General features: G+C 47.7%; 1 protein-coding gene across 1 annotated transcript in view; it reads right to left on the bottom strand.

Annotated features, from left to right (window-relative positions):
- LOC123353111 (myeloperoxidase-like) overlaps nt 1-23,527 on the bottom strand; it is a 61,300-nt gene extending 37,773 nt beyond the window's left edge. The window contains exons 1-4 of the mRNA XM_044993938.1: nt 23,452-23,527; nt 14,233-14,326; nt 6,011-6,186; nt 2,191-2,314 (exon numbers count right to left, since the gene is read on the bottom strand). Coding sequence (XP_044849873.1) covers nt 2,191-2,314; nt 6,011-6,186; nt 14,233-14,326; nt 23,452-23,527 — 470 coding nt within the window. The remainder of the gene's footprint in view (nt 1-2,190; nt 2,315-6,010; nt 6,187-14,232; nt 14,327-23,451) is intronic.
- Nucleotides 23,528-23,740: the final 213 nt, after the last annotated feature.

The raw sequence follows: 23,740 nt of genomic DNA, 5'->3' as shown, positions 1-23,740 counted from the left end.
GAGCTTTATTTCCACGTCAGATGTGATCGTATCCATTTCTAGTCACACATTTCCATCATTAATTTCACATGTTCTACATTATCATCCTTATTGAAGGCAGGCAAAGCATTAGTGCTGGGGCCATACCTAGATTATCTTTAATTTCTACCAGATCCGTTTCCATAGCAGCCCCACTTCCTCTTTCCTTGTTCTCTTTTTAATTACAGGACTAAAGAACCTCTTACTATTTGCTTTAATTTCCTTTACAAGGACTAACTCAGCTTCACTTTTAGCAAGTCTCACTGTAACCCTACATTTCTGACCACCAAGATGTAGCTTTCTCGGCTGATCAATCCCTTCTTTCATTCTTTCAAGCTGGGAGAGGTTGCAAGCAGTTTGGAGGACAGGATTCAAATTCAAAATGACCGTGATAAATGGAAAAATGGTCAGAAATCAGTAAGATAAAACTAAATAAAGACAAGTGCAAAGGACTACACTTGGGCATTTGATTTTTCCTTCCTAAATACAAAATGGGGAATCAACTGACTAGGCAGTAGTACTGCAGAAAATTATACAGGAGTTCCATTGGATCACAAATTGAATATGAACCAATTATGTGATGCAGTTGCACAAAGGGCTAATATCATTCTGGTTTGTATTGATAGGAGTGTTCTATGTAAAGCACAGGAGGCAATTGCTCTGCTCTACGCAGCACTGGGAAGGCCTCAGTTGCAGTTGTGTACAGTTCTGGATGCCACGCTGCAGGGAAGAGGGGGACAAATTGGACAGAGTCTGGGAAGAACATGAAAATGAAAAAAGGTTTAGAAAACCTGACCTGTGAGGAAAAGTTTAATAAAACTGGGCATGTTTAGTCCAGAGAAGAAGACTGAGGGGGACCTTCACTGATGTTAAGGGCTGTTATAAACAAGTATGGTGATCAGTCGTTCTTCATAGCCACTAAGGTTAGGATAAGAAGCAATGAGGTTAATCTGCAGCAAGAGAGATCTAGGTTAGCTATAAGGAAAATCTTTCAGTCAGGATAGTTAAGCACTGGAGTACATTACCAATGGAGACTGTGGAATCCCTGTCATTTAAGAACAGGTTGGACAAACGCCTGTCAGGGATGGTCTAGGTGTATTTGTCCCTTCCCCAGCACAGAGGGGATGAACATAATGATCTTTTGAGGTTCCTTCCAGTCCTACATTTCTATGATTCCTTGTACACTGTTGTCTTAGCTCTAGTATCACTTTGCGGTGTTATTCAGCCAGTTACGTGTGGAGCTCTTCCCTGCAAGCTTTGCCCTTTGCTTGGAATGCAAATTCCAGATAATTTTTGCCCCTTTGACTTAAAGAAATTCCAAACCTCCTTGTGATGGGGTTTACAGACCTCACACGATGGTACAGGGAATGGTGGAACAGTACTGGGCCAAGAAGGCCCTGCTCCTCAGCAGCTGCCGGGCATGCTTGCTACGGAAGACCTGCTTAAAAGGGAGCTCAGGCAGCCTGGCAGAGGAGACACTGGCTGCAAGAACGCAGACAGGCTGCAGCCTCTGAGGCAGAGCAATCTAGAGGGGAAGGACAGGGGCTGGCTGGGATCTCCTTTCCCCTGACTAAGAGGGGACAATTGGATTCCAAGGGTGAGCTAGGGAGCATCGCTGCCCACCCCCAGCTGAAGCCCTGAATTACCAACACTGTAAGCAGAAGGCTGGGCCATGCCCCAGACTGAAGGGAAACAAGAAGGTAGGAAGTGATACGGGGAGGCTGATCCAGAATGGCAGTCAGAAGGGACTGAGCCATCGCTCGCCTCTCTCCACTGGGTCCTCCACTGGGACTCAGTGGAGACGGAGGGCCCAGGTCCCCCATCCTTCCCTCCTCCCCCGGCCTCCTGAGAGATACTAGAGGACTCCGGGGGGTGATGAATGGTGGCTTGGCTGCTGGGCCCCAGGACTGCCTGGAAGACCAGCCTCAAGGCTCAGAGAGACTCTTTGTCCATAGTTTGACCAATAGGCCCCTGGGTGAAGCCTGCCACACTCCTCCAGGTTAAAGTCTCTGTTATGTGTTGTACAGCACCTCTCTTGGGCCCCGCAGTGTTAACACAATACAAGTAACTACTAATCCAGTGTTTTCTGCTTGGTGGGATGGTATTGGACTGACAACTTTAAGGTGTCTAGGCTGGCGGCCTTCTACTATACCTGAGAAATCAATGCTTTACCTGTTGTTGCATTCTCCAGTAATGGTCCGGTAAATGCTACTCGTTGGGCACTTAATGGAACGAATCTGATAGTCACAACCAGTTGCCTTGGAAATAATTTCCTTCTGCTTCCTACTTAGTACATCTGCAAGAGAAGCCAATCAGAGTGAAGCCATTTCTGTCATAATTTCTGGAACAGTCTCCAATAGTTCCATTTCATGGCTCCCCCAGCAGGAAAGCTCTACAGACAAATAGCATCTCATTTAAAAACGCCTTCTAGTTAGGAACACACTCAGTACTTCAAGTTCTAGGAATCATATTGTTTGCAACCTTCATCTCTCAGCAGTTTTGGAGCATCTGAAGTGGAGGACAGGTATCGGCACTGATTCAGAAGTGCTAATGACAAAATCCCTACATTTAGAATGCCTGCCTGATTCAAATACTGATGAGATAAAGTGCCTTTTGTGGGGAGTTAAAATGTATGGTGTTTTCAATGACTATGGTGACATAATTTGAGGATAGGTTGAGGGGACTAGGTGGGGACGAAGCAATGGGAGGATTAAAGGATGGGGCAGGAGGAGTAGGGGAGGCCAGTGTGATGGGTTATCGCCCTGTCCCGGGTGCCACCTGATGTACTGGGGTACCACTGTGTTACCAGATTTGCCCGTTACTTTGGGGTACATTCATTTATTCGGGTTACTCTTCTGGGGGAGGGGGGTGTTCTGTAATTCTATCAATGTACGGCTTGTGTCACTTGTGTTTTCATATGGAGCTCTACTTCTCCCTGCTGCAAATCCCCGCCCAATGGAGCTACCCTGCCGGACCTAGGTTCTCCAGGGCTGGGTTTCTCCAGCCCCAGAACCAGATGAACACACCCACCCACCCACCCACAGAGTCTGAGCAGACCAAGTCAATCAGCACTGTCAAGCTAAACCCTTATATGTCTCTGGACTCACTGGGCTGGATGAAGCAGCACTTTCAAGCTGCCCCCCCTTATGTGCCCCTGGGCTCCATGGATTGAGTCAAGCAGCACTTTCAAGCTGTTACCCTTATGCTTCCCTATCCTCACTCTCACATCACAATTGTACTGGCAGTAACCTACTTGATGAGCAAACCCCACAGTATTCTGGGTGCTGCAGGGATCTTTAGCTTAGGTAAAAGAAGCGTTGCTGCAGAGTGAATGGGGGAAGCTAAAAACACAAAAGAGTAAGGTTCAGCAAGAGAGAGAGAAGCAGCCAGCTTAACCATAACAGTTATTTATTGAATACTAGTGATAACTACACAAGGAGGCTAAACCAACATAACCTACATCATTAAAGGTTAATACCTACGGTAGAAAGGAAAACAGAGAAAGAGAGAGGGGGGAGGGATCTCACCCACTCCATGAGGCTTGAACTGGTCGGGGTTCCTAGGTGATGGTGGTAGCTCAGGGTCCTGAGTGCTGGAGACAGGCAGAGCCCCCAGCACGATCAGTCAGGAGAAGATGGAGTCCCAGTGGGACTGATGCATAGTTTGGATCTAAGCATCAGAACACTGACTGGAGGGTGAGTAGAGATTTTTGTAGAGAAAATACAATGGTTGAAGGGAGAACACTAGATTTGTTTATAGGTAAGTTGATGACTCAAGGGTTTTCTTTAGGCTAGACAATAGGAGCTGATCACTCTTGGCTATGGGTGGTGTTTTCTTCCAGGGAGCTCACAATGCAACTAGGCTGCTTCTGTATTTGGATATCAATCAAGGATTCATTACTAGAATTGGTCTGATAACTGCTGAGCTGGGTGTGGGCAGACATAGGTTCATTAGCATCTGGAGCAGAGATTCCCATGATGCAGTGCTTCCCTGCTTTTTCTGGTCCCAGAGTTCAGTGCGGTTCTCTGTTCTCCATTCTGTATGCAAATGGAGATGTCTCCCTGTCCCATCTTTCATGAAGATGAGGCTAGGGGAGTTGTGTCTGTTCTCAATTCTGTATGCAAATTGAGATGTTTCCCTGTCCCATCTTTCATGAAGATGAGGCTAGGGGAGTTGTCTCTGTTCTCAATTCTGTATGCAAATTGAGATGTTTCCCTGTCCCATCTTTCATGCAGATGAGGCTGGGGAGCTCTCTGTTCTTCATTCTGTATGCCAATGGAGATGTCTTAATCTTGTCACCCTTGTCAGGAGGGATCTAGGTGTGTCTTCCAATGCCCTTCACTGCTCTCTGCAAGTTTTTTCCTCTGATGGGTTAAGCATCACCCATGATGGGATACTGATGGGATACTGCACCCTGGTTCCCCAAGAACACAGAGCTGACTGGTATTGACTGAGCCCACCAGTTCCACCAGCCTGGGTTCCCTTACCCTGCCCTGCTGAGCCAGGCCACCAAGCCTCCTCCAGCAACGTGCAGGTAGAGCCACACCCAGCTTCAGAGAGACACAGACACTGAGATCAGCTCTGCCTGGGAAGACTCAGCTCGGGGATTGCCCAGCACTGAAATGCACTCCCCCTCTGGGGTGCAAACCCAAAATGGCATCATCTTGCGCTGCACAGAGACCTGTACAGCGTAAGCTCATGCAATCCACCCCCTCCCTCAATGTGGAGAAGCTAGGCACAGCTTTTCGCCCCCCAGTTATGGATTGCACAAACTGGTTTAAAGAAAACAAAACCAGTTTATTAACTACAAAGGAACGATTTTAAGTGATTGCTTTGATCGGTTTGCTATCCCTTATAGACTACTGAGCAAATAAAGCCAATACACAAACTAAACTTAATACACTAAAGAAACTGGCTACAAGTAGTAATTTCTCACCCTAAATGTTGCTTTAAGCAGGTTGCAGAGATTCTTGAAGACAAACTGCTCTTGCGTGGCAGCTTAGAACACCAGATATTCCCTTCACAGGCCAGACACCTTCTAGCCTGGGTCCAGTCCTTTCTTTTCCAATTCAATCTTAGGTGTTTTCAGCAGTGTGGAAAAATACTAGCAGTCCGAGATGGAGTCCAGTACCAGGTGAAATGATCACATGACCCTGCCATGTGAAAGCAGCCCTAAATCCTCCAGAAGACTTCCCAGGAAGGTGGGAGATTAGCATCTTCAAAGTCCTATTGTTCCCCCTAATGGCCCATTGGCTAACCAGCCAGACTGACTGCATTTTGTTTGATGGGTGGTCCCCAGGTGAAAACACTTTTGCATTTGATACATAGTCCCTATTCCTAACTTCAGATATAGGAATGATACCGGCATACAAATAGGATAATCATATTCAGTAAATCATAACCTTTCCAATGATATGTCACATGACCCATCTTGCATAGAACATGTTTTAGTTATGTTATATTCATATCATAACAATATATCTATGAAGAATATGGGGCGCCTTCCCCCACCCACCACCCCTGAGGGTTCGTTACTGACTAATGAGAAGGCAGTGTGCCTAAAATCCTCTTTAGGTCTTGGTTAACTAACTTCCCCGTGTTACCAAAAATTGTAGTGTTATTCACAGATGTTTTTACAAAGTTCTGGGTTTCTTTTTCCAAGTTGCCTGAAAGCCATTTAGAGTCCAGCATTGTTAACACAGTGTAGATATTAATACCTTGTAGAGTGCAGGTGTCTTGGCATTTAGCCACCAATGCCAGGAGGTGGTGTGCCTCAGTTTCCCCTTCCACACAGCAGTCTAAGTTTGTTATGCTTTTTTCTGCTGTGCCAAGCTCTAAGCTTGTTTACAGGTACTAGCTGTGAAGCAGTATTCTTATAGGACTTCCTTGTTACTACTTCTAGCTTGTTCAAAAGTGTCTGCCAAAAGTCCTGCATGCTACACATTGACAGGTTTCCTGCTAATAGCCATTTACAGTCTTATGTGCACAGTACCTGTGATATTAAACTTTCCTTTCACCATCCGACGCAGCTTCTTCTTCAGGAGGCTCAGGGTGGTTTCCATGTAATCGGCAGCTCGGATTGCAGACCTGGTTCCTGCCACTGGATCCTTTAAATGTTTCAGAAAATCTGAGGGGCTGACGTCTTTTTCCCGTATGGCCTCTTTTGCTCTGGAAAAAAGGGATCCTGAAGTGGTGCACCAGTCACTGCTGTCCAAAACAACTGAGGGGCAGAGCTGCAGCAGCCAGCTCAACACTGATCTTTCCTACACCCTGACCAGCAGCCTCAGGGTTCCCAGGTCATCGCTGTAAGGGACACCCCATTCCAATCTGTAACCCCCGCTTGGCAAACATTTGCTATTTTCTATAAATAATTCAACTTTGTGTTATGCGTCTCCTTATACAGAATCATGCTAATTTATATGAAGTTACAGGTGGTTGGGTTTGTGAATTGCCTGCTAGGTGTGAAGGTAATGGATCTCATGAGACCTCTAGATAGCCTTATAGGTAGTGCTGGGGAGGAGCCATGGTCATGGTACGTGTAGGTACCAATGAGAAGGGAAAGGTAGGACAGAGGTCCTGGAGGCCAAATTTAGGCTGCTAGAGAAGAGATTAAAGCACAGCACCTCCATGGTAGCATTCTCTGAAATGCTTCCAGTTCCATGCACAGGGCCATTGAAGCAGGGAGAACTGCAAGGTCTCAATCTGTGGATGAGACAATGGTGAAGAGGGATTAGGTTTATTAGGAACTGGGGAACCTTGGGGAAAGGAGGAGCCTATACAGGAGGGATGGGCTTAACCATAACCAAAATGGAACCAGACACCGGGCACATAACATTCAAAAGGTTGTAGAGGATTTTTTTAAACTAAGGTCTGGGGCAAAGCTGACAGGTGTGGAGCAGCACGTGGTTCAGGTAGAGACATCCCCTAGGCATAAATTTATTAGAGAGGGAACTCTATATCCTACTATGGAGAATAGGAAAGAAGTTAGTAAAGCACAGGTATGAGCCAGTGAGGAACAGTTAAACGTAAAATAATCCCATTTAAACATAACACATGAAGGCAAGCAACTGAATACTGACAAAATGCACAAGTGCTTATAACCAAATGTGAGATGTCTCAGTACTAAGATGGGTTAACTAGAGTGTCATTAAATAAGGGTAGTGATATAACAGGCATCATAGAAACTTTGTGGGATGAGGATAATCAATGGGACATGGTAATATTGAGGAACAAAATGTACAGGAATGACGGAGTAGATTCACCTTGGTGAGCGATTGGCAATACATGTTAAATAAAGCAGAGTCAAATAAGGTGAAAATCTGAAATGAATCATACTGTACAACAGAGTCTCTATGGAAAGAAAGTCCATGCTTATACTGCCAACCACCTGACCAAGATGGTGACAGTGATTGTGAAATGCTAAGGGAGGTGGGATGGGGGGGACTAGATCTGGAGTTCTCAGATCCCAGAGTTCTCACGGCTTTACCACACCGCACCCCAGAAAAGGGAAGTAGAGAGGTTCTCTAAGCTGCCTTGAGCATCTGTGTGGGAAGCAGCTAATCAGGGCCCAGCAGGCTAGCATAAAATGCTGCAGGGCCAGAGTGAGATGAGTTTCTTGCTGGAGCTGGAGGAGAGTGGATGGTGTGCCTGGCTGGCTGAGGGAATTAAAGGACCCGGACAGAGCAGTGCTGTCAGAAGCTGGGGGGATGTGAAGGAATTCCAGGCTGCCTGCTGGGACTATCAAGACGAGGCCCTGAGATAAGGGCGAAAAATGAACTGGGACTGCAGGGAAGTGGCACAGGGACCTGTAGCAGTGACACAGTTTATTTAAAGGGACATGGTGGACGGATTCTATCTATAGGGGCTGAGACCTGTACTAGAGGGTTGGTCAGGTCCCTCCCACCAGCCACTGGGAAACTGGCCTGGACTTTGATACACCCCAGAAGGGGAATTGAACTCTATTAGTGGCCTAGCTGAAGATCTGGGACCAGAAAGGCCAGAGAGGCAAAGAGTCTCCAGGGAGGGAGCCCTGGGGGATATAGCCCCACACCGGGGGCAATTTGAGAGAGCCCAGAAGGGGCTGAGACAGTTCAAACCCATGCACTGTGATAGGCCCTGTTGCACTGATTAAGGAGGGAGCCCAAAGGTTGGGCTGCAGATCAAGGGACCTTACAGAGGGCACTGTGGATAGGCCCCCTGTTGGACATATGTCCCAGAAGGGGGGTTAGTTTTTGTCTCCCATACAGACTATGTGACTTGGCCGGAGGGCTGGGTCACCAAGATCCATCACAAACAGAGAGAGAGAGAGAGTGTGCAGGCACACGCACTGAGACGGGGGCACTCACAAGAGGTGATGGGAGCAGGACCAGGTCAGGGGCAGAACTGGAGTCGGCGATGGGGGCAGAGCTGGGATCGGGGACCCTGGCAGCCAAGCTGCCTGAGTGTGGCACCTCTTGCCCAGGTTCCGGGGTTGAGGAAACAGGAATAGGAGGGAGTCCTTGGCGATGCAGGGCTCGGGTGCCACAGCAGCCACGGCGCCTGCAGCCACGGCATCGGGGAAGGAGATGTTTGCAGTTGGCCTCCAGCCATAGGGAAGACAGCTGCCCCACACCGGGGGGGGGGGTGCACCCAGCAGCTGAACACTGGCCGTTGCCTCAGTGGACCCGGCAGCCATGAGCAAGGTGCCTTCTGTGGCCAGGCAGGCAGATGAACCCAGGGGCACCCCAGAAGTAAGAGCAGGGACAGCGGTCAGGAGAAGGGGAGAGGGGGCGGCTCTTACAGTTTTCCAGCCTGACTTTTGTCACAACACCACCAAGTTCTGTATTACATTCCATGTGCGTTTTGTCGTTATCCTGTACCAGCGAGTTCAAACAAAACATCTTCTTCCATTACCCTGTCCTTACCCCTCCCCCCCTTGTCTGAGGTAGGGGTCTGTGTGTCCCTGTACCATCTCCTAGGTAGGTGTTTGCGCAGCCACCTGAGAACTCTGGGTGTTTCTGCACCCTCCGCTCTGGTAGAATTGCCACCCAGTGAGGATTAAAAGCAATCTGGGAGATTTTAATAAGCCCAAAGTCCGGTCTGCAGCACAGCGGGGCTAAGGCAGGCCCGCTGGGCGGCTCCCGGCAGCGGCCAGCATGTCTGGCTCGTAGGCACAGGGGCACCCAGGGGGTCCACGTGCTGGAAGGACTATGATGTCACTGGGGCGTGCGGTGAATGCTAGGGTTCAACCCAAAAGCGGGAGGGGCACAAACATGTAGGGGGGCACATGGGTGCGGGGAGCAAGGGGGCTAGCCAGGGCAGGGGTACTGCAGTGGGAGCAGGGAGAAACAGATGAGCTGGAAACAGGCTGTGGGCAGGGCAGGCAATGTAACCATCACCCAGGGACTGGGGCGTGGCAGGAAAACTGAAGCTACTAAGGGTCGAGGGCAAAAAGGGTAGCAAGGGGCAGGTAGCCATGGGAAAGGGGCAGGCTGCAGCAGGAAGGCTGGTGGGCAAGGCAGAGGGCGGGAGAGTCCACCAGCCAAAGGCTGCAGGGGAGAGGAAGCAGTGCAAGGGGATGGGGGGGGACACGCGGGCCCACGTGCGCTTGTAACTCAGTTCGAACACGCTGCTGCTGCAGGTCCAGGTGGTGGAAAAGGGGCGAGGCAGGCAGCTGAGTCCCGGAGTAAGGAGTGGAGGCTCCCAAGAGGCAGCAGCACCAGCAACTGTCAGTCTGGCAACCAGGCGGGAGGGACCCCTCAGGTGGTGGCAGCAGAAGCAGGGTCAGGGTCCCTCACTCCCCCTCCGTGGAGAAGGCCAGGAGACGCCCGCCCCCTCCCCCTGCCCCTGCAAGGAGTAGCTGCAGCAGCAACGCGGGAGCCCACCAACCGGCAAGGTAGCGGGGGCGGGGAGGAGGGTCTGGCCCAGCAGCTCCACACCCGCAAGAAAGGGGTAGAAGGCCAGAAGATTAGCCCTAGCATGATAAATGTGTCTGTCCAAGAAGGCTGAAATGAACAGACATCTAACTTTGCTTTCTTAGGAGCTGACATTTTGTCAAAAGTACCCCTCAACTCACAGTGGGGGGAAAAATCGCCACAGGTGCAGGGCAAACGGTTCTGGATCTTTATGAAACCTGGAAGGCATTTGTTGTAAAACTAGCAGTTTTTCTCGGGATATTCGAACTTTGACTTTCCACTACTTCCAACACAGAAAAGAGCTATTGACAGTGCTGATGAGATTGGAAAGTACGTGCAAGAACTGGAATCAGAATTTTCTGACAGATTTCAATATTTCCAGCTATTCGGCCCAATGCCTTCTTTTCTAATTGAACCTGAAAAGTTCAACGAAAGCAACTTGGATTTGTCTGTATTTCAGTGGCTGGGTGTTGAAGATCTCGAAATGCAGCTCATTCAGTTGAAAAGCTCAGAATTGTGGGCATCAAAGTTTGGAGATCTGTGGAGTGCACTTAAAGCTACCGAGAGAGATCATGGGGCCTCTATTCTGACCTGTGGCCAGTGAAATTTAACTGAAGAAAATTGCGTTTGCAATGCTTTCAGCATTTGGATCCACATACCTGTGTGAACAGGTATTTTCACATATGAAATCTGTCCTCTGTCCTGCTCAGAGACAGTTAACAACTGATCACTCAGAGGCCTGTGTGCAGCTTAAAGTATCCAAATCCATGCCAGACACTGGAAAACTCAGTAAGGAAAAGCAAGGGCAAGGATCACACTAAACTGGTAAGATCTGCATTTTAATTTAATTTTAAATGAAGCTTCTTAAACATTTAAAAAACCTTATTTACTTTACATACTACAATAGTGTAGTTATACATTACAGAGAGAGACACCTTCTAAAAACATTAAAATGTATGACTGGCACGCGAAACCTTAAATCAGAGTGAATAAATGAAGACTTGGCACAGCACTGCTAAAAGGTTGCCGACCCCTGCACTAAGGACTGCCTGAGATCAGAGGTGGATTAGGGTGTTTTGGGGTCCTGGGCCAGACCAAGTGGGGGTCCCTCCCTGCCTATTCCACCTGCAGTCCCCCACCACCACCCCGCACACCTGCCGGAGAGTGGAGTTGGGACTCAGGAGCACCAGGTGGGCGGAGCAGTGCAAGCCCTCAACTCTGTTCCCCAGCAGGAGTGCCAAGGGAGCAGGGTGAGGGCTCAGGGTGCCCGTTTTCCCAGGGGCCCCCCAATTGGACGGGGCCCCTGGGCGTGGGTCCCTTTCACCCAGTAGCTAATCTGCCACTGCCTGAGATGTTTAAAACCCTCCTCCAGTGAGAGAGGGGAGGGGAGCTGAGCTGCTGCAGGGCTACTGGCAGCAGAAGAAAAGCTGCTCCAGGGTGGAGGGCTGTTGTCTTCCCTACAGGGGAAGCTACGTAACAGATTTCCTGTTTACGGGAAGGACTGGCAGCCCGGGGCCAATTACTAGGCCAACTACCCTCAGAGTGAGGGTGGGGAGAGGTATTCCCCTTTGTTGTGTGTGGAAATTGGTGTCTCTATTGTCTTTGTTTGACATGGCAGCAGAAGCTGCTACAAACTACCCTCAGTTGAAAGCTGAGATCCTGGCAAGATCCAAGGTGATGACAGCTATAAGGGCGCAGAGGTTATATGAGTGGAGACACTGGGAGAGCAAAGAACCAAGGTCACAATTGTTTGACCTGATCCATCTCATGCAGAAGTGGCTGCATCCTGATACCTACAGCATAGAGAAGATTATAGAATTTTTAGTGTTGGACAGGTTCATGAGAGGACTCCCATCAGACTTATGAGGGTGGGTTGGCCAAAATGACCCCTCCTCTTACGATGATTTGATTGCATTCATAGAGAGGTAGCTGATGACCAGAGAACTTTCTTGGACTACCTGGGAAGAGATGTATTGGACCAAAAGACCAGTCCCATCCCTGAAGGCCTGGACCTCTGAGAGTTCACGTAGGACTATGTTGGGGAGGAAGAACACCAAAGAGCGGCTTGAAGCCACAAAGGTACTTGTGGAAATGGGGAGAGAAGGTTGTGGGGTAAGGCCCAATAGTCTAAAGAATAGGGGGATGCCCCAAGCTATGTATAGGTGTTATGCTTGTGCAATCAAAGACCCATGGCACAGCTGCAGCTGGCCCAGGTAAGCTGACTCAGTCTCACAGGGCTCGGTCTGTGGAGCTAAAAATAGCAGTGTAGGTGATTAGGCCTGGGCTCTGAGATCCTGGAGGGGGGAGGGTCTCAGAGGCTGGGCTCCACCCTGAGCCCCAACGTTTACACTGCTATTTTTGGCCCCCGTGCCTGTGCCCTGTGATCCCCAGTGAGCTGACCCAGGCTCTGTGTCTTGGTGCCGCAGGATTTTTATCCCAGCATAGACCTATTTCTAGAGCTTCTCAAGTCAAAGCCAACTTGCGGAATTTCTCCTGGATGAACGGGGAGCTGGGGCAGACTCAGAAGCACAGATGTCATGAGTGCCCCTGGGGAAACACCACTGAGTAAATGGGCAGCTGAATTCTGTGTCTGCTGGAGTTTCGGAGTGGTCTTTGGCAACAGTTGTACGTAGAGTGTATTTCCGTGCTCCATTCCAGAGGCAATAGCGGCCTGGAAATCCATGGTGAGATCCATGGCCGAAAGACGGGGCCACAGCCCAGCAGCGGAAATAAGGAGACACGTTTCATAGTGACCATCTGGGGCTGTCAAAGTGTAATTCACTTTTGAAGAAGGCTTCTAACTTTTTTGTTTCAAAATGCCCTGGGTTAACATCCTGCTGCTGGCTGGGACTGGACATACATGAAATTGTACAAAAGGCAGGTGTCTACATGTTGTAGAAGTTGGAGTTTCTGTGACATTTTCACCTGCAGCCCCAGGTAGAGGAAACAAGTATCACAGTGGGAGAGGAATAAAGAGTCTCCTTGCCAGCCATAGGTAGACTAAAGCAACAGTAGCAAGTAATGCAATCTGTGTGACCAGGAACAAGGAAGATCCAGGAGGAACTCTGTTCTGCACATGTAAGGACATGGTGCTTACATCACTAAACCAACACCTGTTTAAATTTGTAGCACTATCCACCTTATTCCATCCTTGCAAATGAATGGAATGTTCCGCCAGAGCAGATAAAGATATCAACTGGATATTTCTGCAAAAATTAATAGTATTGGAATAACCAGATTAATGCCTAATAATGACAATTTGAATATCAGATTTGGTATTCATCACAATACTAGCTTGTGATGAATAGCACAGTCAATATTAGAGCCAAGCAAAAAATGTTAATTCATTCACCAAAAAATGGTTTCATTCAATCAAAATCTATTTGTGAATTTGTGTTGAGTTTATCAAATAATGTTGATAAAAAATAAATGTTTCTGAAATGTTGAAACAAAATGTTTTATTTTGACCCAACTTGAAATTTTTCATCTTGATTTTAAGGCATTTTAACAAAAGCAAAACAGGACAAGCCTCACAAAATGGCTGGGTGGGGGAGCAGAAGGCGGAAGCCTCCTTTTTAACCATTAGCCCTGTGGTGACAGCACTCAGCTACACTGTGGGAAACCCAGTTCAATTCTCCCTTAACCCGAAAGCATTTTTAAATAGGCTTCACACACAAAAAAAGGTAGAGTTTCTAAAAGGGAATTACACCTAATTTTGGACAGTCCAATATGATCTCTGAGAAGTGCTTTGTCCAATAACCTCAAGCTTTCCTCCAAAATTCTCCCCTGATACAGACCAAACATGCCATATTTCCCATATCAGAGAGAGGGGCTGGTATTTTCCAGAATGGTTCGACAGAGTTGATATTGAGACTAGAAACAGCTAAACCCCTCCCTACAGAATCACTGTAGTGACAGTGATGAGCGATGATGAGCCCTGGCTGCTGCTGGTCCTCACAGAGCTGGTTGGTCATGTCATGCTGACTCTCCTTATTTCCACTGGCTGAGCCACGTTAAAAGAAGCTAAAATATGTGTACTTTCCTAATATCACTTTGCACTGTAAGCAATTGCTGTAGTTGCCTTAGCAGTACTGTGAGATCACAAACGGGAGAGGAGGTGATCCATACCATTGTGGAGGGAAGAGATTAGTGCACGTGGTGTGATCCAGGCTAGGAAAAAATTTCAGAACCCTGAACTATGATGTCACCATAATAAATACATATTTGTACAAAAGCAAAACTCCCCAGATAATGGTATCATGTTCCCATGTTTTTTTTATAAAATTGTACCCCCAGTATGGATAACATAAGGTGAACTGACCTGTCCCGTTCGTACTTGTATGCAGCATCCACCAGCTCCTTGGCTTCATCAGTGCTGCTCAGAAAGAATGGATCTGACAGCGTCTCCACGATATCTAGTCCAAGGAGAGGAAAGAGCAGGACATGAGGACAACTCCTTCCCACCAGCTCACTGCACAGACCCAAAGTGAAAGGAGCACATTTCTTCTCCTTCGTGCTGTGAACTTGCTGGATTCACCTTTAGGCACTTAAAGCCAAGACTGAGTTTTGATTGAGAAAGTTGTTCATATATAATTGAACCTTTTTCATGCTATGGATCTAAGCTAAAGAAAGGGAGACACGAAGCGAGGTTAAACTTAGGGGTAACTGGGTGAAATTGAATGGCCTGTTCATATAAGTGAGAGGTTTCAGGCCTGGTCTACACTAGGCGTTTAAATCGGTTTTAGGAGCGTAAAACCGATTTAACGCCAAAACCGTCCACACTAGGAGGCACCTTATATCGATTTTAATGGCTCTTTAAACCGGTTTCTGTACTCCTCCCTAACGAGAGGAGTAACGCTAGTATCGGTATTAACATATCGGATTAGGGTTAGTGTGGACGCTGATCGACGGTATTGGCCTCCGGGAGCTATCCCACAGTGCACCAGTGACCGCTCTGGACCGCAATCTGAACTCGGATGCAGTGGTCAGGTAAACAGGAAAAGCCCCGCGAACTTTTGAATATTTCCTGTTTGCCCAGCGTGGAGCTCCGATCAGCACGGGTGGCGATGCAGTCCGAAATCAAAATAAAAAAAAGAGCTCCCGCATGGACCATGCGGATGTGATCGCTGTAAGGGCAGGCAAATCCGTTCTATCCGTTCTATCAGCGCTCCGTTACAGAAGATGAAATTCAGAATCCTTTTTTAAAAATCTCCAGACAGACGCCATAGCAGGGACTCAGCGCACTGCAGCGTGACAAGCGTAACGGAAAGCCAAAGAATCAAATGGATGCGCATGGACTGGAGGACTGAAGCTATCCCACAGTTCCTGCAGCCTCCTAAAATTATTTGCATTCTTGGCTGAGCTCCAAATGCTTCTAGGGTCAAACACAGTGCCTGCGGGTCAGGGCATAGCTTGGCAATCTACTCACCCACCCCCCACCCACCCCCAGAAGCGAAAGGTTCACTCTTTTACATGTCACCCTATCTTTACTGAATGCTGCAGATAGACGCGATAGTGCAGCACAACACCAACATCCTTGCTCCCGCCATGGGCGGGATCGTACAAAATGATGGAAATTACAAAAGGACTGGTAACCGTCCTTGTCATCAGCCTATTGGCCCTAATTTTTTCTGGTGGATGGATGGTGCAATATGGCTGGTAACCATCCTCATCATAGCAACAGGGGGTGAGCTCCATCAGCCCCCACCCTTCATGTGTAAAGAAAAGATTCAGTTGCCCCTGGACTAGCAGTGGGATGCTGGGCTTCTCTCCTACACACTGCTTAATGTCCTGTCTGGACTATCATAGCAGCTGGAGGCTGCCTTCCACTCATTTCTCACTAACAAGTCAGTGTGTCTTATTCCTGCATTCTTTATTAATTCATCACACAAGTGGGGGGACAATGCTACGGTAGCCAAGAAAGGCTGGGGGAAGAACGGAATCAACAGGTGGGGTTGTTACAGGAGCACCCCCTGTGAATAGCATACAGATGATAATTTCTGCGCTCTGACACAGAGCAGGTGGTTCTCTAGCACACTTGCCTATATTAGGCAGCACTGATTCTATTTTTAGATACCAAAAAGGAGGGATTGACTCAGGGAGTCATTCCCAATTTTTGCTTTTTGCGCCCCTGGCTGATCGGCCAGGGGCACTTATGACAGCAGCCAATGGTACAAAACGATGGAAGGTGCAATATGGCTAGTAACCACTCTTGGCTTTTGCGCCCCTGGCTGATTGACCAGGGGCACTAGCAGCAAATGGTACAAAAGGACTGGTAGCCATGATCATCCTCAGTTCCAATTTATGGAAGGGTTTGGATGGTGCAATATGGCTAGTAACCATCTCTGCTGTCATGCAAAAGCAAAAGCATGCTTCTGTGTAGCGCTGCTGAATCGCCTGTGTGAGCGGCATCTAGTACACATACGGTGAGAGTCACAAATGGCAAAAAAAGCTCCATGATTGCCATGCTATGGCATCTGCCAGGGCAATCCAGGGGAAAAAGGCGCGAAATGCTTGTCTGCCGTTGCTTTCCCAGACGAAGGAGTGACTGACGACATTTACCCAGAACCACCCGCGACAATGATTTTTGCCCCATCAGGCACTGGGATCTCAACCCGGAAGTTCCAAGGGGCGGGGGAGGCTGCGGGAACTATGGGATAGCTAGGGAATAGCTACCCACAGTGCAACGCTCCAGAAATCGACGCTAGCCACGGACCATGGACGCACACCACCGATTTAATGTGCTTAGTATGGCCGCGCTCCACCCGATTTTATAAATTCTGTTTTACAAAACCGGTTTATGCAAATTCGGAATAATCCCGTAGTGTAGACGTACCCTCAGAGTGGTGCCGTGTTAGTCTGTATCAGCAAAAACAACAAGGAGTCCTTGTGGCATAAGGTGCCACAAGGACTCCTGGTTGATTTTGCATATAGGTGAGGTCACACTAAATGATAAACATTAGTTTTTGTAGTGACCCATCCACTCCCAGTCTTTATTCAGGCCTAACTTGATGGTGTCCAGTTTGCAAATTAATTCCAGTTCTGCAGTTTCTCATTGGAGTCTGTTTTTGAAGTTTTTTTTGTTGAAGAATGGCCACTTTTAAGTCTGTTATTGAGTGACAGACTTAATTTGCCACTTTACCATAGTAACTTCCCCCTGCTGTTACTGGGAGCTGAAATTGTCTGTGAAGAACAAGACAAAAAGAGAATGGAGGGATAGCTCAGTGGTTTGCGCATTGGCCTGCCTTACCCGGCTTGTGAGTTCAATCATTGAGGAGGCCACTTAGGGGATCTGGGGCAAAAATTGGTCCTGCTAGTGAAGGCAGAGGGCTGGACTTGATGACCTTTTGAGGTCCTTTCCAGTTCTAGGAGATTGGTATATCTCCAATTATTACATTACAACTTCAGCTTTTTTCACATCATCTGTCACTAGGTTGCCTCCCCCATTCATAGAATTGGAAGGGACCTCAGGAGGTCATCTAGTCCAACCCCCTGCTCAAAACAGGACCAGTCCCCAGATTTTTACACCAGTTCCCCACATGGCCCCCCTCAAGGATTGAACTTACAGCCCTGGGTTTAGCAGGCCAATGCTCAAACCACTGAGCTATCCCTCCCCCAGTAAGGGTTCCACACTTTCCCTAATCTTCTTGCTTCACATCCCTTGCTAGCTGCAACTTCAGTTGTAATCAGGAAGGCCAAAGCACACCCCTGCATGCTCAAGAAATATTTATATACTCCTCCCTGGTCATCTGTTCAAGTTTCCACTTCTTGTAAGCTTCCTTCTTGTGTTTAAGCTCACGGAAATTTGCTCTGTTAAGCCAAGCTGGCAATGGAGTCCTGTTTGAAATGCGATTACATGAACCCACTAGGGAACTACTAGTGCGCATCAGCAGCATCCACAGAAGTGCAACACACTAATGTGCATGAGAATTCATATCCCTCTGGTGCAGTCTGACACCATGTAGACTTGTAATAGGTATCCAGGTAGCACTTCACATGAGCCGTTCTAATATTTCCGGATGGTGGCACCACTGCATCAGCAACTTCTAGTTTGCCTGGTCTGGGTTTCCTCTGCTTGAGCAATTCTGTCTGCAAAGGCCTTTGCCTCCACATCATCTGCAAATGTCGTCTGGTCTGGGAGTCCCTTGGGAATCTCTCTCTCTCATCTGACCTAAAGGACACCTGTGAATAGCTTGCACCGGGGCCTTCTCCAATTTTGTAGCCACTTCCCTAGCAATCTACTTGAAGAGCTGCATGTGGTATACAGGACTCACCTGGGGGCTGGGAATTAATAGTTGAGAGCTTAAAGAAACCTAAGTTTCTGCTTCCACATTTATAATTCTGCGTCAAGTCCAGGGGTAGGCAACCTATGGCATGGGTGCCGAAGGCGGCACGCGAGCTGATTTTCAGTGGCACACACACTGCCTGGGTCCTGGCCACCAGTCCAAGGGCTCTGCTTTTTAATTTAATTTTAAATGAAGCTTCTTAAACATTTTTAAAACCTTATTTACTTTACATACAATAGTTTAGTTATATATTAAAGACTTATAGAAAGAGACCTTCTAAAAACATTAAAATGTATTACTGGCATGCGAGACCTTAACTCAGAGTGACTAAATGAAGACTCGGCACAGCACTGCTGAAAGGTTGCCGACCCCGGTCTAGTCTGATCCATGCATTTATCCAGTACGTTATCCTCCTTCCCCAGCAGGTTAGGAAATTCCCTTGTTAAACCATTTATAAACTGACTTGTCACAGAGTATTCTCATGGCTCACCAGTGAGCATAAGCCCCTTTCTGCGTTGCCAACTCTGCAGGCAGTACAGCCAGTTCTGCCTCTTTCAAGACTTATCACACAGAGGCTGACACAGCGAAAGCCCTACCCAGCAGTCTCCTCAATACGCACCAATAACTAGGCAGGGGGTTCCCCCACCACCTCCTGGCTTGCCAGGCCTTTTGGCAGTTCAGTGTTTGCGTAACAGTCGGTAAGATCCATGATCCACACTGGAAGCTGCTGGTAAAATGCTTTGGTGTCACCATCCAGAAACACTGCCAGGTCTGTGCTGCTTACTCAGCAGGCCACACATTCACAGAGTGCAACAGCTCAAAGTTTGTCAAATGCTCACAGGTTCCAGTCTCCTCTTTGTTCTGAACCAAAAGTGCTTTTGCCTTCTTAAAGCTGCTGCCACCAGTTGTGATATTCTCTTATTTGAATCAAAGGATTTATTGGAACACTGCAAGTACCAACTCCAGCACACACAGGCAGGATTTCACTTCCTACTAGCCACCCCTCCGCCTGCCCGCCGCTGATCACAGCAGCATAACATCAAAACATCCACACCTCAGCACTGAGCTAGAGATACAGCATTACTTATGGGCAGAGGTGCTACCTGCACTGACCATTAGACAGTCCATCTCCAGTCACCATCTACCCTCCCTCCCTCCCCACTCACAGTCTCCTTTCATGCTCCCCCAGGCTCCTTTCCCCAGTGCCCCCCCCAATATATCTGCTACCATATTTTCTTACAGCTTATGTATCCCTCTCTCTCTTTCTTTCCCTGCTCTCTGTCAGTCTTCTGTTGCAACCTCCCTCCTGTGTGTCATGTTCCCATCTCCGCACAGGTTCCTGTCCAGCCCTCTGCTATAGAACAGCCTGCAGACAGCCTAGCTGCAGTCCCACTGAAAACTGGGAATTGATGGTCATTGTTACTAAGGTCAGTCTCTCTTCCACAGGCAAAGCCTGTGTGAACAGCTGCCATCTTGTCTGAGACCCATTGCTAGGAACAGAAGGTGTGGCCATTTTGAATAAAGGAAAAGTTTGAAGCTAGAAATTAAGAGATCATTTGAAACCTGGGACAGATGTAGTCTCCCAGTTCAATAGGAGCACTGGAACCTATCCAGCCCTGCTCCCCTCCCTCTCTGCCCCATGTCCAGTCCTGCTACCCCGGGATCTCTTGGCCAAGCGGGAGCTGCCATCACAGCCCAGAGCGGGCGGGAGCACATGGAGCGAACACCCCTGCACCAGTGGCGGTGGCACAGACCCCCCCACCCTGCAGACCTCAGTCCTCCCCCTGTGCTGCAGCTCCCATCCAAAGCAGGCAAAGAGAACAGATCATTCCCCCACGCCCCCATGACCCTGCGGCTGCACTGCCTAAATCCTTTCGCCTCCCTGCAGCTCCCTGGCACCCAGTGGAGCTGTTGAGGGTTCCACTAAGAGGGCCCAGCTGGCAGACCCAGACTTAGGGGCTGGCTGTGCTCCCTTGCAGCAGGAGCTCTCTGAGTTCTGTAATTAAAGACGGTTACAGAACTCGGACCCTCTGCAGATTCAGGACATATGGTGTTTCTAAGATCAGGTTTGGCCTGGGCTAGGACTCGGACTGCTGAGAAGGAGTCTAGACCCATCTGCCCAACCCTTCCGACAGAGCCTGCAGTGACTCAGCCCTCAGGCACAGGGCAGCAGCCTATCCCTGAGCAGAGCCTGGGTCAGATGACCCCCACGCTCAGGTATTTCCCCATCCCCATCGGAGCTGCAAATTAGGCCGTGCAGCAGCACTAGCTGGGCAGTGACCCTCCTGCTGCCTTGCCATGTAACAGACTCTAGATTCCCAGCCTGCCTGTGATCCAGTGCTGGTTCCTGCCCCAGCCTGCCCATGCCCTGCTCTGACCTTGCTCCAGCCCTGACTCCAGCGAGTTTGGCTTGTCTACCGACTCTGACCACCTGGCTTCAACCTCCACTCCCACCAGCAGGCCTGACTGCCTGGAGCCAGCACCTGACAGCTCCCTGTGTAACTTACCTAGACTGTTGTTTTGTGTAATTTTTCATGTCCTGTCTCTCTCCAGAGGAGAGTTTTGCCGTTCCCTAATCCTTCTCATTGCCCTTCTCTGAAGGCCCTGGAATTATACATTGTCCTTTTCTGAGATGGGATGGACAACACCGAACACAGTATCCCAGACGAGGGAACTGATTTATATAACAGCCATGTTTTCCTTATCCCTCTTCATCCCCTTCCTTATGTGTCAGAACATCCTGCCTGCTTTTTTGACCACAGCTGTATATTGGGCAAAGGGCTTTATTCAGCTCTTTATAATGAAGCTCGGGTCACTTTCCCGAGTTGATACCATTAATTTAGAGCCTTGTACGCTTTATGAGTATTTTTCATTAACGCTGAATTTCATCTGCCATTCTGTTGCCCATTCACTTAGATTGGACAGATCTGTCTGAAATATCTCACAGTCTTCCAGGGCTTGACTAACCTGAATAACTTTGTATCACCTGCATATAAATTTGTCAACTGTGTCCGGTTGTTGCTGGAATATTGCGTCCAGTTCTGGGGTCCACAATTCAAGAAGAATGTTGATAAATTGAAGAGAGGGTCAGAGAAGAGTCATGAGAATGACACAAGGACGAGAAAATCTGCCTGAGCTTGAACTTCTTGAGTCTCTCATTATATTTAATTTAACAAATAGAAGGCTAAGAGGTGACTTGATTATGTCTGAAAGTATCTACATGGGGAACAAATAATTAATACTGGGCTCTTCAATCGAGCAGAGAAAGGTATAACATCATCCAATTGCTGGAAGCTGAAGCTGGATAAATTCAGACTGGATATAAGGCGTGAATTCTGAACAGTTGGAGTAATTAACAATTTAGCAAGGGTCACTGTGGATTCTCCATCACTGACAATTTTTAAAGCAAGAGCTGATGATTCTCTAAAAATATGCTCTAGGAATTATTTGGGGAAGTTTTGTGGCCTGTGTAACATGGGAAGTCAGACTAGATGATGACAATGGTTCCTTCTGGCCTTGGAATAAATGAATATACAAGGCTGATGAAAGAAATCATTTAGTTTTTCAACAATGTCCTTCTCAATTTTAACTGCTCTATTTAACCCCCTGGTAAGTCAGCGGACCCACTGATTCTTTAGTGGGCTTCCTGCTTCTTCTAGATGGGTGACCAGATGTCCTGATTTTATAGAGACAGTTCCAATATTTGGGGCTTTGTCTTATACAGGCATCAATTGCCCCCCACCCCCTGTCCTGATTTTTCACTTCACACTTGCTGTCTGGTCACCCTACTTCTAGATAATTTCTCATTGTGTTTATACCTTCAACTACTTACTGTACAAAATCCATCCCAGCCTCCTCCTTTCCCTCTTACGTATTGACTGCAGTAGTGTATGTTCTTGTTAATTGGCTTGGCTGGGGCTGGATTTCCAAATATCCTCTTGAAGACTTGAACTTTGCCATTTACTTTTCTTTTCCTGGTTCCCTTTTTGCTCAGCAGTTTGCACAAGCCTACGACTGTTTTCTTAGGTGGGCAGATCCAAGGGTGTTGCTTCCTTTGCTCTTGGCATTAGGGCTTTTCTGAAAAGCTTCCTTATTGCAGTGAAATCCCCTTTTGTACATTTAGTGTCACTGTGATCGTTTTTTGTACCTTATTTCCCTTCACTATTAAGCACAATTATGTTGTGGTTGTTATTACTTGCTAACTCATTGGAGGAAGACATGAGTTGGGGCCTTTCAATTCATTATATGCAGAAGTAATTTGAATCAAAACTGTATGCAGAGTCTGTACATCCCCCAAGACTCTACTGAGCGATTTTTAGTCATAACCATTTCTATAGAGCTTTTAATCCTAGCAGGAGTCCATGGATTTTTTCAGTGCATAAACACTTATGCACATAAATTCTTTACACCTGAGCTCTAATTATAGGGGACATTGGTGGTGACCCTTATTATTGAACTTGCCCAGGACTTCCCATTATAGCACCCTGTTTTCCGTTGTTATAACTTGGCCAAGCTTTAATCTTTCAGGGGCTGGAACGTTCCAGGCGTGCTGTCTGCCTCAGGCTGAATATTTTTGGCAAGTTTAAGCAAAACAGTTCAGCTGTTTCTATGAATGAACTTTTGCCAACTTTTTTTCCAGCCATTTCCTTGAAGAGCTCTAGTGCCTCCATGAGTTGAGAACTGAAATTTAGCAGGCGAATAAGCCTGGAATCAGTGGTTTATTTATTGTAAAAAAAAAACGAGCTGCCTTGTTTTTGCCAAAACTTTCCCAAGCAAATGCTAACTTTTTTGAGGGAGGGTGTGAGATATGGTGTGGATGCAAAAGCAACCCCTTTAGGACATGGAGTTTTTTTGATTATATCGCCAATTCATTTTGTTTTACTACAGAGGACACTAGTGAGTCAGCATGGCCCTGGACTCGGACACGAGTGCACTGTGCATTAGGAGACCTGGGTTCTGTTCTTGCCTCTACTGTATGTGACTCTTTATGTCCTGGAGGCAGACATCTACCCTCTCTGTGCCTCAGTTTCCCCATCTGTAAAAAGGGGATAAGGACCAGGTTCTCTGAAGTCCTTGGATATTCATAGTGACTGTTTACTTCCCAGGCATATGTTTTATTTTGGGTGGGAGAGGGAACACTTCAAACCTATATAGACTGGGGGGGGGGCGGCACAGTGAGTTTTGACTTTGGATCCCACCACAAAGCATTAACCCCCCAATGCAGAGCATCAGCAGCAGAAGAAAGGGGACGGTACCATTTATGGAAGATCCAGATGCCTGGCACAGGCTCAGGGTCACCAAGAATCCGAAGAGGGGGATCCCTGGCTTCATCCCTGGAGAGAAACACAAATACACCTCGGTTATTAGCAATAATTAAAGGAGGTAAAAGGCCCATGGATGTCATGCACCCACTGAAAGAGATCAACTTCCACAGCTCTGTTCACTGAATATTTGTATCAGTGTTCTGGAAGGAAACATAGATTTGCTGCTGATAAAGTTTGCAGATGAGGCTATGATTGGTGGGGTGAAGGATTTTGCCCCCAG

Source organism: Mauremys mutica, chromosome 19, assembly GCF_020497125.1.
Source record: "Mauremys mutica isolate MM-2020 ecotype Southern chromosome 19, ASM2049712v1, whole genome shotgun sequence".
Taxonomy (NCBI): domain Eukaryota; kingdom Metazoa; phylum Chordata; order Testudines; family Geoemydidae; genus Mauremys; species Mauremys mutica.
Note: the sequence above shows the minus strand (reverse complement) of the source record. Positions and strands in the feature narration are given on the sequence as shown.